This window comes from Rattus norvegicus, chromosome 6, assembly GCF_036323735.1.
Source record: "Rattus norvegicus strain BN/NHsdMcwi chromosome 6, GRCr8, whole genome shotgun sequence".
In the NCBI taxonomy this organism is placed as follows: Eukaryota; Metazoa; Chordata; class Mammalia; order Rodentia; family Muridae; genus Rattus; species Rattus norvegicus.
In genome coordinates this window covers 128259252-128276439 of record NC_086024.1, presented here as the reverse complement: position 1 = coordinate 128276439, position 17188 = coordinate 128259252, and the positions used below count along the sequence as shown (strand labels likewise).

The following is a 17188-nucleotide window of genomic DNA, read 5'->3' as shown; positions in this document are numbered from 1 at the left end:
GCTTTGGATGTCTACAAACATTACTCCCCCTGCCTTCTGTTCCCAAGTACATGGCTAAGGACACCAAACCTCCAAAGGAGAAGAGGAAACAGACTCTTAGATCACCTAGTCCAGAAATGGAGATCCTCTTTCCCAGACCTGGGGTAGTGGGTCCGTTCTGTGGCTGACCCTTTCTGGGATTGCAGAATGCTCTGTGCTCATTGGTCCCTTGCTTTGTGCCCTGGCCTGTGTTCCTTGGCTCCACCCCAGAGCATCCAATTCTGGACAGCTGGTGTCACCAAATGCTAGCCTTGGCCACCTGCTGCATGCTCAACACTGGCCCTTGAATTTTCTCAAGGGTATTATGCAAGGGTCTTTATGCACCTCCCTCTTCCTGTCTCTCCTTTAGGGATCTCCTTCTTTCTCCCTTGCTTTATTCTCTTTCTCTATTCTGTCTCTCTTTGTGCGCCCTCCCCGTCTTGTCTGTCTGCATTTCCCTCCTCTCTAGCTCCGGCCTGGGTAGTTCTAGAAACATACCCATATATGGGCTCCATGTCAAGGATCACAAATGATGACATCACGTGAGTGCCGAAGCCCGGGATGCTCTCTGAAGCGGGAGCCTGTCTCCCGTGCCCCCGGAGGAGTGGAGGGCGGGATCACAGCTTCCTTAGTGCAATCTTCAGAAGGGAAATCTGAGAGTCATAACGTCTTATAGCTTGGCTTGACATCCCTGGTCATGCGGTGGGCCCGAAATAAACTCCCTGCTTCAAAGGAGAATGTTTCAGAGCTGCCTGGCACAACAGCTGGAAGCTCAGGGCCAGCACAGGAGGCAAACTCAGAGAGCATGTTCTGAAGTCAGACAGTCAAGAGAATCTCTTTGTTGCCTAGACCTGTGCCCCTGCCACAGAGCCTCGCAGGTAATGCTTGCTTTTGACTTGGTCATTGGAGACTTTGAAAAGAATTGCTGGGCGGGCTGGGACCTGTAGCTTCAGGACTCACTGAGACCTGTAGCCAAACTGTGCCCATGCCTCTACCTCTCTTTGTCTCTCTCTGTGTCTCTGTGTCTCTGTGTTTCTCTCTCTCTCTCTCTCTCTCTCTCTCTCTCTCTCTCTCTCTCTCTCTCTCTCCTTCTCTCCAGCTCTGCACACACTGGAGACTTTGGGTCTGGCAGGCAGGCTACCAGCGCTCTGCACACATGGTAGCTATTCTTCTGGAGGACTCTGGGTTAATGTGCCACTCCGTTGTGTGTGCTTCTAAACATGGACGTGTGAAAAGAGTGAGCACTGATGCTATTGTCGGGTGTGTAGGGTCTCTGGTGGTGTCTGTGGCAGACAGGTGCCCTTCGGAAATACTTCCAGGCTGAGCCAATGATGGGGGTTTTCCTGCAAGAGGACTCAGTGTCTGTGTCACTAAGAGGGTTACACACAAACAGTAATGTGCGGCTGGTGACGACCTGATGCCAGGGGCTCTGCATGCCATTTCTGGAGGCTTGGGAGAGGGTGAGGAATGAGAAGTGTTACCTAGAGGAGAGTAAAGAAAAACTACATGGGAAGCAGAGATAAAAAACTATCTCATATATACACACACACACGTACAGGCACATACACATGTGTACGTGCACAAACACCGTACTTAAGAAGGCAATAAATAATCTTAGAAGGACAGACAGGATGTTGTCATGGAGAGCAAGGGGTCTCTGGGTAGAAGGACAGCTGGGACGAAGGGAGACGCCAACTGCAAAAGACAGGGCTGCCGAGAGAAAGACTCCCCGAGGTGGGAGGGAGGAATGAAGCCTTCACGGAGGCTGGAGGGAGGAACGTTCACTCCAGGACCTGGGGGAGATGAAACATAGTTGCAAAGTGTATGAGCCAAGGGGAGGGAGGTAGGGTTTATCTCCAGCTACATCTTGCATTGCCAGGGAGATGGACTGACATGAACAGGCCTGGGACAGCATGGAGGGACAACAGGGATGCAACTTGTGGCAGGAAAACTCAACTCCTTCAAGCAGTCCGTGTGGGGCAAGGTTTGAGGGAATTCAGAGGGGCTCGGAGAGGATGCCAGGCCAGCCCCCAGTCACAGCCCGACCTTAGCCACGAGTGCTCGTTAGCTCATTCTTGTTCAAAACATGGATGTGTGCCCATCAGAAGGAACCATCTCATATTTCTGGTCCTTCTTGGCACTAGGAGGCCACACCTGGTATGTGTGACCACCAGTATTGGAAGTCTTGGGCGGTAACTGGGAGGATCGTCTTTCTCCTCTGCGTGGGGGTCTGAAATGGTTTCATGATATAGAACAATTCAGTTCATGTTAGCCAGTATCCATCAAAGACTTAATTAGGGTAAATTATGTCCTTGACCCCTCTCAAGGCCACCATGAGTATGAGGTAAATGTTGACACCCTTTTCAAGATTTGGAAACTGAGGCTGTGAGAGGTTAAGGGTCTTGTCTGAGGCCGGACAGCAATGAGATGCTGAAATTAGGAATCAAGGCTAAGCTTCAAGACCTCAGGGGCTCACATTCACAGCCACACTCCCTCAGCTTTCAGGCTGACACTGTGGCGGTCAGCATCTTTGTGAACCCAGCAGGACCTTTCCCTGACACCCTCACAGTGTTGTCAGGCACCGTGTATTGTCCACAGACCAGATCTAAGAATCCTCCTGCAGGGGACACAGAGTGCTTCCAGTCCTCCCTCTTCTAAGCTGCAGAGTCCTCCACTGCCTGGAGGGGGAGGAGCGGCCAGCCATGCCCACCCATCACTGTCACCTCAGGCTGCTGGCAGATGGCAGAGCTCGGCATTTCCAGAGGCTAGGCAGAAACTGGGTCAGGGCCCTGGAATCCTGCGTCTAGCCCTGTGGACTGAGCCATACTGATGTGTCTGGATTCAGTGCAAGAGCCTGAGACGCTGCCAGGCCCTGCAGGGCCTGGAGGCAGGGGAGAGGCCCTGCACTCTGGCATGTGAGACAAAGGTGACCCGGTCCTGGAGAGGCAACAGTATAGGAACTTGGGGGTGGGGGATAAGGGGAACCAGGCTTCTCAGAGTCTTCTTAGCTACAGCTCACAGGCAACACCTCAGTGGCCTCTAGCTCTGTGAGGGACTAGCTCTTTAGAATACAGTATTTGTACAAAACCTAGAAAGGAATTTTTTTCTTTCTGCTTTTCTCCCCCCACTTCTCTCTCTCACCCTCTTCCCTCTTCCTTACTGTCTTTTTGAGGTGGCTTTTCTCAATGTACTCCAGAGCTAGGATTCCAGATGACGAGAGAGAGAGAGAGAGAGAGAGAGAGAGAGAGAGAGAGAGAGGGAGGGAGGGAGAGAGAGAGAGAACACCCCCAGATTTGGACAAAGAAAAGGAAGGGCGTTCCACTTCAGATGGAGCCTTGGTTCCTACTTTCTGTATAATAATAATAATTCTCTGGTCTGGTGTTGGAGTGTGGACAGAGTTAGCTTTGGGCAGAATCAACTCCCATTGGGACCTCTCTGGGCCTCAGTTTCCCCTCCATACAAAGGAAGGAGAGTCCTATGTGGTGATGCTGACTGCATTCTCTAACTCCGAGCAGATCATATCACCCCTTCCCCCACACAGACACTGATCTAGTCTCAGAATGCCCAACGCCTTGACACCCCAACATCACAAGCTCGGCTGAGACCGGCATCAAAGCTCTGAGACTAGCACCGAGTCCTGGTGTGCTTAGATGCTGCGATGCCTGTCCCATGTGCTTTTCCTGGAGAGACACCAACAAATGTCCACTCACTCCAGATAGGCCTCTGACAACAGCCCAAAGCACGACTCCACCCAAGTCCAGCTTGGCCAACCAATGAGTCATTTACAGAGCAGGGGTAACGGGTCACATTCAAGAGTGTGGGTGACCCCAAAGCAGAAAGTCTCACCCTAACAGAGACTTCCCCACAGCTGTGTAGATGGAGTCGCCCTGCTGTTAACCCTCCACAGTCTATAAAGAACTAACACAGTGGTTCTCAACCTTCCTAATGCTGCAGTCCTTTAATACGATTCCTCACATTGTGGTGACTCCCCCACCCCCCAACCATAAAGTTACTTCCACTGCTACTTCATAACTGTAATTTTTGCTACTGATATCAGTCTGTGTTTTCTCATGGTCTTTGGCGACCCACATGAGAAGGTCGTTTGATCCCAAGGGGTCGCGACCCACAGGTTGAGAACTTCTGCTGTAGCACCTCCTGCAAACAGGACCATGTGTATTTTGGCGGAGTTGCATGTGGCTGGGAGGAGTGTACAAGGGAGAGCGACTTGCTATCTCAGATTTGCTATCACTGACTCTTCTGTGAAGGAAGGTCAACAGGCTGCGTCCTGAGGATCACTTGCAAGGAGCATTAGCTCCTTTGATGATGATGATCAAATGGTTGCTACACTGAGAGACAGGGATCTATAAAAAGGCCCTGATACCAGAGGCCCTTCAGCCCCATCCCTTGCTGTGGTGGTTTGAATGAGAAATGCCCTCATAGGTTTGTAGATTTGAAAACATGGTTCCTGATTGGTGGCGCCATTTGGGGTGGGGCGGGACTGTGGGGAGGTGAGGTTGTTCCGGAGGATGTGCGTTTCTGGGGTGAGCTTTGAGAGTTCCTGGCCCTACGTCCAGTTTGCACCCTGCATTGTGCTTGTCCTTGAAGATGTGAGCTCTCGGCTTCCTTTCTCTTTTTGGCGCCTGCCCTGTGTTGCCATGGTTCCCCGCCATGACGGACTCTATCCCTCTGGAACTGTGAGCCAAAATAAATTCGGTCATAAGTTGCTCTGGGTCAGTGTTTCATCACAGCAACAGGAAAGCAAACAATACACTTGCCAAAGGCCCACCCTGGGATTTTGACCTGGGTCTCATCTTAGTGAGGGGAGCAACACCGTTGAGAAGGGCGAGGTGATAAGTCGTTTGTAGGAACTCTTGCCATCGTCCTTGGCATTTACAGACGGGGGTGTCTTGTGAAAAAAGGGACAGGTAGATGTGTCCTTGGCATTCTGAGCCTCAGTTTCCCTATCTGTACAATGGGAAGGGAATACTCCCCAGGTGCTGTTCTTGCTTGTTTCCATGTCGATGTGATAAAGATATTGAGTGAAAATAATCCTGGGTTGTCCTGGGTTTGGGGTTGGGGCTGGTTTGGCTTTCACTTCCATATCACAGACTAATATCGAGGGAAGGCAGGGCAAGAGCTCAAGGCAGGAACCTGAAGGCAGAAACTGAAGCAAGGATCATGGAGGAACACTGCTTATCGGCTTGTTCTATGCTGGCTTACTTAGATTGCTTCCTACACAGCCCAGACCTGCTCAGCATGGCATTGCCCACAGTGGGTGGGGCCTTCCTTCATCAATTGAATGTCCACAGGCCAATCTGATGGCCACATGCCAATCTGATGGAGGCAATCCCTCAATTGAGAGTCCCCTCTTCGAGGTGTCACTAGTTTGTGTCAAGTTGACAAAAACTAATCAGCACAGGCTGAGAACAGTCTGTTTTTAAGATTACCCAAGGTTAAAGGTCTTGGGACATTCTGGAGACCCTGAAACTTTCACAACAAATTAATGGATACTACGGATGCGTGAGTGTTAGACACATAGCTGTTGTTCGGCACTGCTGGGATGGGTTCCTGGAACCTGTAGATAGCGAAGTCCAAGATGCTTAAGACCTGAGCACCTGCTCGTGTGCCCATTGAACCATCCCTGGATTAAGCACAGCCCCTCCCCCCCAAGGCGGTCGTTACACTGTATCGTTCAGGGAATGATGTGGGGAATAATGTCTATACCTGTTCAAGGAACAATGTCTACACGTGTTCTGATTACTTGAACATTTTTCATGAGTAATATTGAACTTCAGTTAGCTGAATTCATGGATGCAGAACCCACAGATTTGAGCTGGCCGTACATATATACACACACATATAATATGGTATATATTACATGGAGGATTTTATTATATGACCAAACTGCAAGTACATTTGTAAGTATACATTTATTATGTGTGCACAGATAATAAACACTAATAGACAATCTTTTAAAAAGAGTCTTTATTCTCGTCCCCAGTTTCCCTTTAAAACCTTAAAAGGTAGTGAGGCAGGGGTGCTGGGGAGAGCAGGGGGTGCTGGGGAGGGCAGGGGTGCCATGGAGGTGGTTCAGTGAGTACAACCACTGCCACACAACCACAAGCACCAGTGATGGGATCCCCAGAACCCATGGAAAAACCCGGCAGGCATGGCAGCTGCCTGTGATCCCAGTACATAAGAGACATGGGCAAGCTGGCCAGCTCAGGTGCTGACAGCCATCCTTTACACCAAAGGAGAAGGCTGGCTTAGGAATCTTTTCTCTTTGTCCTGTCTTCATGTTAGATGAAGGAGTTCATTGAGTGACCCTGTTTCAGTAAATTAAACCAGGACATCCAATGTCACCCTTAGGTCTACAGGCACACGTACATGTTCACCTCACATGTAAGCACACCTGTGAACTCACATACACAGGTACATCTCACACACACACACACACACACACACACCTCTCTGTCTCTGTTTCTCTCTGTCTCTGTCTCTCTCTCTCATGTACAAATGCAAAAAAGAAAAAGAGAAGCAGCAGTTATGTGAGCCCAGAGTCTGCCTTCTAGCCCCTCTCTTGTCACCTCCTGCCATCAGACAGGAAAACAACATTCCTACTGCACACTCACAATGCGGCCCACACAGTGGCAACCATGAGTGTGCACACTGGTGGCAAGCCTCCTTCTCTTTGGTTGGCAGAGCAGCTCTGGGTGACACCTGGCTCAGGAGCACAGCACAGCAACTCACCCTCTACATGTATGCTCCAGTGCTCCATGACCCCCACACTGAAAACACATACTGTGCTTGCCCTGTGACCTCCACTGTTGTGTACCTCAAGAACCCCCCGAGCGAGGGTCTCCACTTCCTGTACAGATGGTCGCCTGTACAGAGTGAAACTGGGACATCAAGGAGAAGGGAGGCCAGGCAGTTGGTCCCCCAAGGTCTAGAATGATTCGAGGGTAGAGGGCTGGGGATTTGCAGCAGGCTGGATGAGGGTGAACATGGAGCCCACCTGTCCCAACTCTGACCAGCTCTTGCCCTGCCACACTGCTCAGTGGACATGGGGGCCAGCTTAGGTGCTGACAGCCATCCTTTTCACCGAAAGAGAAGGCTGTCTTGGGAATATTTTTTTGTCCTGTCTTCGTGTTAAATGGAAGAAAACCAGGAAGAGGGTAAGGCTGTCAAACGGCTCCTCTGAAAACTGCCAGCCAGAGCAGGTCCTGAATGGACATGAGGAGGTGGAGGCTGCCCCACGGGGAGCTTCAAATCATATTCAGATTTTCCCAGTCCCTCGCTGTGTGTCAGCTGATGTCTCCACATCTGCTGTAATATCATGCATTCTGCAAACACAGCTACAAACCAAGGCTGTTAGCAGCTACTTCACGGCTGCAATCCCTCACACGTCCAGCAGATGGCAGGGCAAGGCTAGAGCTGTTAGCAAGGGGCCCCAGTTCAGAAACCAGTCTTCCCGTGGAATTAAACATTATTCTGATTCTACTGTTTATTCTCCTGCTCTTATTAAATACTTCTTGTGTGCCTGACCTTTGGTTAGGTCCAGGGGTTTTGACAGGAATATGAAACTATTTTATGAGTTTTGTAGGCTGGTAATCCATTGCAAGTAATCCAGTCGGCAGGTAGTCTTGAAGGCCCCTGAGAACCTGTGCTCCTCTGTAAACACAACACATCTCCCCTCACACATACTCCAGGTCCCTGGCCAGAGGCGCTGGGTGCAAGAGAGCGGGGCTTTCCAGACACGCCCACTCTGTTGTGTTTCTTCTTAGGAAAGCCAGAGTATGATCGTCTCCCACTGTGGCCCATAACGCTACACACAATGGCACACAGGAGGCCCCAGGACTAGCAGGAGACAAGGCTCAGTCATCTTTCGGTGCTGTTTCAATCCTCATCACAGCTCCCAGTGACCCCACATTCTCCGTGGCGACTCCACCCCCTCCCTGGCGCTTAGATTTTCTGCTATTTTCCTTTGAGCCATGCGGGGCGGGGGAGGTTTAGCCTAAAATTTGAAACCCTCAACATTAATGAAGTGGCTGCCTCTTGGTGTTTTGGTGGCAAGCCATTTGGATGTCCTCTCAGAGATGGACCTCTCTCTTGGGTACCAGTTAGCCAGAGCCACAAGAACAGCCACACAGCAAAGCGGTCTTTAGACCACGCACTGGTAGCCAAGGTCCAAACCTGCAGGTGAGAAAGATTCTCTGAGCTACAGACCGGAAATGGGGGCTGCGCCACAGTGGGTCCCACTCAACTGAGGGTAGTTCGGGGTGGGAGTAGGTGTTGCTCTCCCACTGGCTGAGGGGGCGTGTCTCATCGACTAGACAGGGATCCCTGATGGATGGAGCTGGTCTAATCTCAGGAGCCTGATGCATTTCTTCTTTCTGGGGGCCCAGGCTGCAAGGAAGCAAGTCTTGTGGGAAATTGCTAGTTCCCCTGGGCAAGAAAGAAGAGATCTCTCATGTGCCTGTTGTGTCATCCCCAGTCGCTTCCCCTTGGGAGAGCAAGTCATGAGGACTTAGGCCCAATATCTGAGGGGAAGGAGAAGGACCACTGTCTCTGGGGGAAAGGACATGAATATTTGCCAGAGTAGAATGCTGGCACTTGGGGGGTGTTCCTCAAAGACCTCTTGTGACTTGAATGCTCAGCCAGGGCTGAGAACCATTGACCTGTGATAACGCTGCTGCAAGCCAGTAAATATCACAAGTTAGGCTGATTCGATTTCATCTGCTGACAGAGCTTCACTCCCCCTGCTCCGCTCTCTCTGAGGCATTTGTATTGTTTCGAAGAGAGTCTCTGTAATGAAATTGTTGCGATGGCTGGTTTTAACTAGGACATGAGATCCCAAGCATGAGCCCATGTCTGACTCATCCAAGGCATTCTCAGCCCTCCCACGGTGAAGAGCAGTCTTGATGTGCCAGTGTGGGACACAGCTGTGACTGGATGGGAGGAATGTGTCCAACATGGTGTGGCCTCGTGAGGCAGGAGTCAGGATGTTGAGATCTTTGTGTCCCCAGAAGGGTGCCTGACCCAGAGTAGTTGCACAAGAAATAATCTATCAGTTAATGTATGCAGTCATACCTGTATAAACAGATGGGCTTCCTGGAATGGAAATGGTGAGTGGGTAGATCTGTGCTCAGATACGTTTAAAAGGGAATGGGTAGGAGGAGCATGGGGGATATGTGGCTTAGGAAGTGGACAGACAGAAGGATGTATGGTGGACAGATGTGTAGATAGGTGAGTAGATGTATGGTTAGAAGGTCAGATAGGCTGGTGGATGATGTTGCAAGAAAGGGCGGAGGGGGTGGTGGTTGAGTGCATGTGTTGGTCAGTGAGGAGGAAGATGGGTGGATGGCTATGATAGTCAGATAGACATGTGGGTGGATAGGAAACTGAATGGGAGGATGGATGGGAGGACAGATGGGAGGTGGATGGAAGGGTGGATGGGAGGATGGGTGGGAGGACGGATGGGAGGATGGATAGGAGAGTGAATGGGAGGATGGGTGGAAAAGTAAATGGGAGGATGGGTGAGAAGGGGATGGGAGGATGGATGGGAGGGTAGATGGAAGGATAAATGGGAGGGTGGGTGGGAGGAGGAATGGCAGGATTGGTGAGAGGATGGGTGGGAGAGTGAATGGATGGGTGGCAGGATGGGTGAGAAGACGGGTGGGCATAGCTGTAGTTGGGTAGACAGATGGATAATGGTTTCAAGGATAGGGGGTTGGTGAATAGATGAGCGGATATTTGGCTGTGAGGATGGGTGGATGCTTAGACAGATCCCATGGCCAAATGGATGAATTTAAAAAAGTGAGTGAGCTGTAGAGATGGTTCAGTGGTTAAGAGCACTTGCTACTCATGCAGAGGACCCAGTTTGATTTCGAACCCTCATACCAAGTGCCTCACAGCCACCTGTAAACCTACCTGCAGGAGCTGTCGGCATCTGTCCTCCGTGTTCATCCACGGTCAGGTGTACATACTGACGTGCAGGCACACACATACGTGTTTAAAAATGTGCAATCCCACAGTCTGCCCTGGGCAAACATGGTTGCCCTGTGAGACACTCAGTGACTGGGGGTTTGGTTTCCTCACAGGGACTGGTCACCTGCCGTGTGCTGGCTGCTGCTGAGTCACTCTTCTGGAAGCTGGGGCAGAGGTGGCCAAGATGTCGACTGAGATCTCCACTCGGGGCAGACAGCGTGCCATTGGGCATGAGGAATACAGCCTGTACAGCAGCTTGAGTGAGGAGGAGCTGGTCCAGATGGCCATTGAGCAGAGCCTGGCAGACAAGACTCGGGGCCCAACCCCTGCTGAGACCTCTGTGTCCTCTCAGACCAACCACCAGCCAGGCCATATCCACCCATGGACCAGGTAAGTGAGGAGAAGCTAATGGAGGGTAAACAGACCCCTGGGCATCCCTCAAGCTTCAGATGCCCCAAGATCTTCATCCTGAACCGAAATATCCTGGTCTCTGACCCCTTAGCCATCTGCGTTTGTCACCTAAAGTCATTCTTGGGTGTCACAGTGGCATGGGATTCAGGACACCTGTGGCCCAAGTCTTTGACATGAAATATTGTATTTGCTTATAACTTATGTAATCCCATTAAGTATTTAAACTCGTCACTAGGTCACTTTTAATTCCAAACACAAATGCTCCATGACTAACAATGTTACAACCAGCAAGAAAGACGGTCGGTACGGCTCGGTGCAAACGGGTTTTTCAAATATTTTTGATCCGAAGATGGTTGACTCCATGACTGTGGAACTTCTGCTCTCTCAGGGAGGATTCCCTGTGCTTTCATTTTTTAAAAAAATTCTCTTAAGAACCTCCTAAGGTCTCTGTGTTGAGGACTGAAGCCTAAGGCCCAGGGTCACAAGGCTAAGAACTTCAATTGACACTCCGAAGCTTGGGCTTGGCCTTGCCTGACTGGTTTATGCTTGGATGCCGGGGACTGATACTCAGTGGGGCTAGAGCTTCCAGCTCTGTCTGGGCAGGAAACACACCTGCAAGGCAAAAGGGATCTGCCTGGCATCTCCATCCTGCCTGGTCTCCATGTCTCCCCCTTCCTCCCTCCTTCCCCCTCCCCCTCTCCTACCCCCTCTCGCCTCACCTCATCTCCCCAGCTGGGCTTGCTAACATTATGACCCGAGGCCACATGAAAAGCCACTGGCACAGTACACAGTGCCACTTAAGTAGCAGAAGAAACAAGTGAGGCTTTACATCATGTTATAAAAATGTATGTTTTTGTGGCAAGGCCAAATTACATAGCTCAAGCTGATCTGGATCTCAACCGTGTAGCCCAGGCTAGCCTCAAACTTTGAATCTCCCTGCATCGGTCTCCCTATTACTGAGAAACAAGGCTTGGACAAGCATGACTCACAATTTATATATATTTTATTTCCAAACAGCATCATTTGTACTAATCACCAAAATAAAAATTATACGCGAGGGGCTGGTGAGATGGCTCAGTGGGTAAAGGTGCTTGCTGCCAAGCCCAATGACTTGAGTTCGAATCGTGGTACCTATGTGGTGAGAGGAGAGCCAACAAATTGTCCTCTGATTTCCACGAGGGTACCACGGACGGACGGACAGACAGACAGACAGACAGACACACACACACACTCTCTCTCTCTCTCTCTCTCTCTCTCTCTCTCATGTTTATCTCTTGTCAAGCTTTTAAAATCATGTGTATTTCCCATCCATAGCAGCCACATTCCAAGTGTTCATCGGCTACTCAGGGCCAGTGGCTACCAGATTGGGCAGGACTGATCTGGGGACACCTTCTTTGCAGGGGCAGCCAGAAGGGTACTTGGCCTTTGCTCTTCAAGCGCTTTTGGGAAGAAAATATATAAATTGTGAAGATGCTTTTGCTGCCCTTGCCCATCCCCCAGCCAAGGTCGTGTGTGTTGGAGGAGGGGTGTCAGGGGGACAATGAATTGCTGTAACAGATGAGATCTAATGTGATGTGGGCCATGGCCCTCAAAACTCGTTGTCCCCAGCAGTCAGTGACCCCCATGAGACCTTGACCTTGGGAAAGTCCCCCACTCCCTCAGAAGTTCTGCTTCCTTGTCTCGCAACTTTAATGTACAGATTTTGCTAAGATGAAATGCAGCGGACATGACTTTCTGAAGTGGGAAATGAACCATCTCAGCCCTGTGTCCGGCTTGAAAACTGTCAATGCTTATACCAAGCGACACTGTTTCCTGCCAATGGTAGTAACCTGTATCCAACAGGCTGGGCCAAGGCCTGGGCACCCTGTTCTGAGAGGCCCTTGTCACAGGGATGTCAGGCAGGCTCCTTGGGGAAGAGAATGAAGCCTTCAGGCTCCTAAGCTACCCTGACCACATCCCATTGGGGCCTCAGAAACCCTGTGCAGGGACCTGGCTCATCTGGTTCCTGTTTTGGCTGGTTCAAGTCAAACTCAGGTTCCTCTTTCTCCGGAGAGGACCAGATAGAGACGGATGGACTGTTACAGGAGCCACACATCACCGAGTGCCTGCAGCCTCCTCTGCAGCTCAGGAGCCCCTCCTGGGGCCAGGCAGTCTGCTGACTCTGTAGAAAGACTTCCTCTTGCTCTCCCCACTTTGAACTAGGCTTTAGGCTCATTATATCCCCCTCCCCTGCAGAGGTCTGGGGTCCCCGAGACTCATGGCCAGAACCAGAAGTTAGAGAGCCTACAGGACCTAAGAGCCCCTCTCGTCTCTATCTCTGAATATTACAATATTATCAAATAGACCCAAGACATCATACAGGCTCCAGGGGGCTCCTCGTCTTCCTCAGGGTCTCAGGTTAGCTATCCCTTTCTCAGTGAGTCCTGCCCTAACCGTTTTTCTCTGTCCTGGTGGCTCCTGTGTGGATGGCCCTGGGTGTTACCCGTAAGCCTCATTTGCCTGCTTCTGCCGGGCACCTGTGAAATTCATTCAGGGTTTCAAATGCCTGCTCCGCTTTCTGAAGCCTAGACCTGATCGTATGGCAAGTGGCCACTTATAAGGAAGTGCATGGGTGGATAGAAGGACAAGGGAGGCCATAAAAGGGAGGTGGCTTCGGAAGTTCAATGATTCCTGTGTCGTTTACCGCATATGCAATGGCCACTTCAGGTTAGCTACCCCATTTCAGTGAGCCCTGACCTAACTGCTCCTTACCGTCCCTTCCCAAAATGGCGATAGCTGAAGCTTGTTCATCTCAAAGTATACTCTTCTTCTTCTTCTTCTTTTTCTTCTTCTTCTTCTTCTTCTTCTTCTTCTTCTTCTTCTTCTTCTTCTTCTTCTTCTTCTTCTTCTTCTTCTTCTTCTTCTCCCTCATCCCCCTCTCTCCTCCCCCACTCCTCTCCCCTTCCCCCCTCCTTCCTTCTCTTTTGGTGCTGGGGATGGAACCCAAGCCGTACCTTGGCAAGAACACGGCTGCACACCCTCAGAGCCCCCTCCCCGCCCCCATGCTGTCTTCTAGCAGAAACCTAGTGAAGAAGGATGGAGCCTCCTTTACTCTGCAGCCTTCATTCACTCCCCTTGCTGTTCTCAAGGTGAGGAGTCCCTGGGGCCCCAACCTCATGACCACCTCAGCTCACAGAGAGGCTTCTGTGTCAGGGTAGGAGAGTCTCCGGAGAGCTTCCCAGTGACAGTCTCTTGGGGACTAGGAGACACTGTTCGCTTGTGCCTCCCTGGGTGCCATTGTTACTGTAGGTACCTAATGCATATTTTTAGGCAAATAAACACTTCAAAGCCAAGAACGTACTTTGGGAATGTACCTTGTCATTGTCTTTAAAAGGGAGTGCAGGGTCCATAGGAGAACACTGCCCCCCCCCCTATAAAGCATGAGGTCTCTTTTTAGACCTCCCCACAATCGGGTGAAGGGCCAACAGTCATGAAAGTCTTTTGCCAAGCCTGGGCCCCGTGAGCTCCCAAGAGGCATACCTTGCTTCTTATCCAATGGGGAACTTGGGTCCACATACCCCTGAACAAGAGAGCCTGAGGTTTCTATAGAGAGGCAACTGGAGCTGATCTTCAAAGCCTTCAAGTGCCTGCACTTTACTGAAGTTCACTCTTCTCAGAAGACCAAGGAGGGAAACATAATCTTAGACTTGCTTGGAATGGGGTGCATGACTGCAGATGATTCCAGTCAAACCACAGCCCATGCTGGGTCCATCCTGGCATCTGGCCATACCCTCCTCCCCCCAAGTGTGCAGCCTAAAGGAGACAAAAGCTGAAGGAGCATGGGAAGCCTGCAGGGCAGGCCCAGCAGTGGTGCTTACTGTGTTTCAGGGAGAAGCAGACAAGCCCTACCTGGACCTCTTTTAGGTCATAACCTGTAGCCACATCCCACGGAAGCATGTTCCTCTCAGATGACTCAGCCCAGCGGTTAGCTCTGCTGGGAATTCCCCTGCCGCAGCCAGCAGAGGGGAAGTGGGGCCTTCTACTTGCTTTGAAAGCACAAAAGTCCTTTGGCTTCCCGTGCAGCCTGAGACTGAGAGCTTGGGTTCTGTAAGCAGCCACGAAGCTGACCCCCAGACCAAGGTCATGCAACCCGAGTTCAGTGCTCTTAGAACGAGTTTTCTTTCTGTGATCTCAACCCCTTCCTGCAGCTCTGTGGGTGTGTGGCCTTGTCACGCACCTGTGGCCCCTGAGCAGTTAAGGATCCACAGTACTTGACCCAGAGGTCTGCAATCCCAGTCCTTGACACCAGGCTTGGGACAGAGCCAGGGCTGTCACATTGCAGAACCTAGTATGTTGTCCTCTTCCTTCTGCCAGAATGGGGACGACACACCTCGGAAGGTGGCAGGAGTGTGCTTGGAAGGGCTCTGAGGAATTTGCGTTGCACGCTGGCGACCTGTGACCCAACCGTGACCTTACATTCCATCAGCCTCAGCTCCTCGCCTCAGCTAGTCCTTGTTGTCAGCACTTCACATGGAATGGTTCCCATTTCAGACGAAGGTGGCAGTTGCTTTTTTTTTTAATCCGTGAGCATCATTTGCTGAAACATTTGAATGGTAGCTAGAGACTGGAGGCCATATGGACTGGGAATCTTGGGGCTTCATGGAGAGCCCAGACCTGCTGGCTACAGAGCTAGCCTGGCCTAAGCTGCTCTCCTAGGGCCAGGAGGAGAGAGGGGAGCATTGGGCTGGGGCAGACAGGCCAGGTGAGACAGGCCGTGCATGTCTCTTGGTGATGGCTCTTGGATCTGTGTCACACTGAGTACTATCTGCCACATAGACAGTAATGCACACCCACCTAACCCCCCAATTTGGTCCTGACCCCACTTTGCAAGTAAAGAAACAGAAGCACAAAGTTGGGGAAGAGTCTATACACATCCGAAGGCACAAAACCAGTGTGGAGGTTATGGAGCAGATGGGAGGGTTCGAAGACAAGAAGAAGCCAGGTCCTGGAGGAGGGGGGGTGGTTTTAGGTGCTGTCTGAGCCTCAGCTCTGTTTACCTGCCCCATGGGATCCTGAGCGGTGCCCACACTCAGCTTGCTCACCCATGACAGGCAGAACTATTAATGCCAACCTTAATAAGAACAGAAGGAAAAGTACTGACTGGGTGCATCAGTGTCTTACACGGCTTGGAGATATGTGTAGAAGGATGTAATGAGTTGGGAGACAGGAAGAACAGAGACACGGAGCATGGGGGTGGCTGGGCCTCAGCCTGATTTGAACCAAGCCTCCTCTTCTCTCCTCTCCTCTCCTCTCCTCTCCTCTCCTCTCCTCTCCTCTCCTCTCCTCTCCTCTCCTCTCCTCCCCTCCCCTCTCCTCTCCTCTCCTCTGTTCTCTCCTCTGAGCATCATTTGCTGAAGGCTCCTCTCCTCTCCCCTTCCCTCCCCTCCCCTCCCCTCCCCTCTCCTCTCCTCTCCTCTGAGCATCATTTGCTGAAGGCTCCTCTCCCCTCCCCTCCCCTCCCCTCCCCTCCCCTCCCCTCCCCTCCCCTCTCCTCTCCTCTCCTCTCCTCTCCTCTGAGCATCATTTGCTGAAGGCTCCTCTCCTCTGCTCTCTTCTCAGTTGGGTCACGGTTGGGTCACAGGCCACCAGTGTGCAACACAAATTCCTCAGAGCCCTTCCAAGCACACTCCTGCCACCTTCCAAGGCAGCAGGGTTGTGTTGTCCCTATTCTGGCAAAATGAAGAGGCCGACACGCTAGGTTCTGCAGTGTGACAGCCTTGGCTCTGTCCCAAGCCCGGTGTCAAATATTGTGGATCCTTAACTGCTCAGAGGCCACAGATGTGTGACAAGGCCACACACCCACAGAGCTGCAGGAAGGGGTTGAGATCACAGGAGCCTTCTCCTTCTTCTCCTCTCTTCTCCTCTCCTCTCTTTTCCTCTCCTCTCCTCTCTTTTCTTCTCTCTCGGGGGCCTCTACTCTGTAACACAGCCTGATTTTGCTGAGGGATCCACAGAGTCTGAGGCCCTACCCTGCCCTGCCATATAAGGTCAGGATCCTTCCCAAGGTCCTCTTTACAGCACCTGGTACCATGGGGTACCAGCCTCAGAATGAGATCCTAGACTCCACAGGACCTGCCCCCCTGTCTGGGAAACAAGGGGAGAGTGCTTGGTATAAAGGTTGACCTGCTAGGAGATGATAAAGGTTTGTGAAGTCAGTTGCCCCTGCAGCCCCAGCCAGGAGCAGAGTGACTGGCTGCCCCATTTCCAAGATGCCTTCTGGTAGAGTGGGATCAAGGCTCAGTAAAATGAAAGCAAAATGAAATGTTGGCTTGGGTCAAGTCCTCTCTCTGTGTTATCCGGCTTTCTTCTTCCACTAAAGCCTGAGGGACACGGCTTACAGGAGAAAAGATTGATTCAGGCCCATGGTTCCAGAGGCTTCAGTCAGTGGACTGTAGCCCATTTTGTAGGCCCAAGGTACAGCAGAATATCATGGCGGTGGAAATCTGTGGCTTAGGAGGCTGCTTGCCTCATAGTAACCAGGAAGCAATGAAGGAGAGAGAAAGGAGCCAAGGACCCATTCCTTTCCACGGGGTCCCACGTCTTCTGTTTCCACCGCCTCCCTACAATGTCATCCATCCTCATTTCATTTCTCTCGATATGATAAAAACACTCTGTAAAGTGCAACTTGGTAGGAAAAGTGTTCATTCCAGCTTACAATCCCAGGTTCTAGTCCATCGCTGGGGGAAAGTCACAGCAGCAGGAGCCCCACCTCTGGTCACGTCACAGAGGCTGG

The 17188-nt window shown here is 51.3% G+C and overlaps 1 protein-coding gene across 4 annotated transcripts in view; it reads left to right on the top strand.

Moving 5' to 3' along the window:
* Nucleotides 1-606: 606 nt before the first annotated feature.
* Asb2 (ankyrin repeat and SOCS box-containing 2) overlaps nt 607-17188 on the top strand; it is a 36284-nt gene continuing 19702 nt past the window's right edge. For 3 of the 4 annotated variants that reach the window (XR_593075.3, XM_039112072.2, XM_063261766.1), the window contains exons 1-2: nt 607-896; nt 10119-10395. Coding sequence is in view for 3 of the 4 variants with exons in the window: in XM_039112072.2 (XP_038968000.1) it covers nt 10190-10395 (206 nt within the window). In the remaining variant the exon portion in view is untranslated. The remainder of the gene's footprint in view (nt 897-10118; nt 10396-17188) is intronic. The other variant, NM_001011984.1, reaches the window with a different exon arrangement.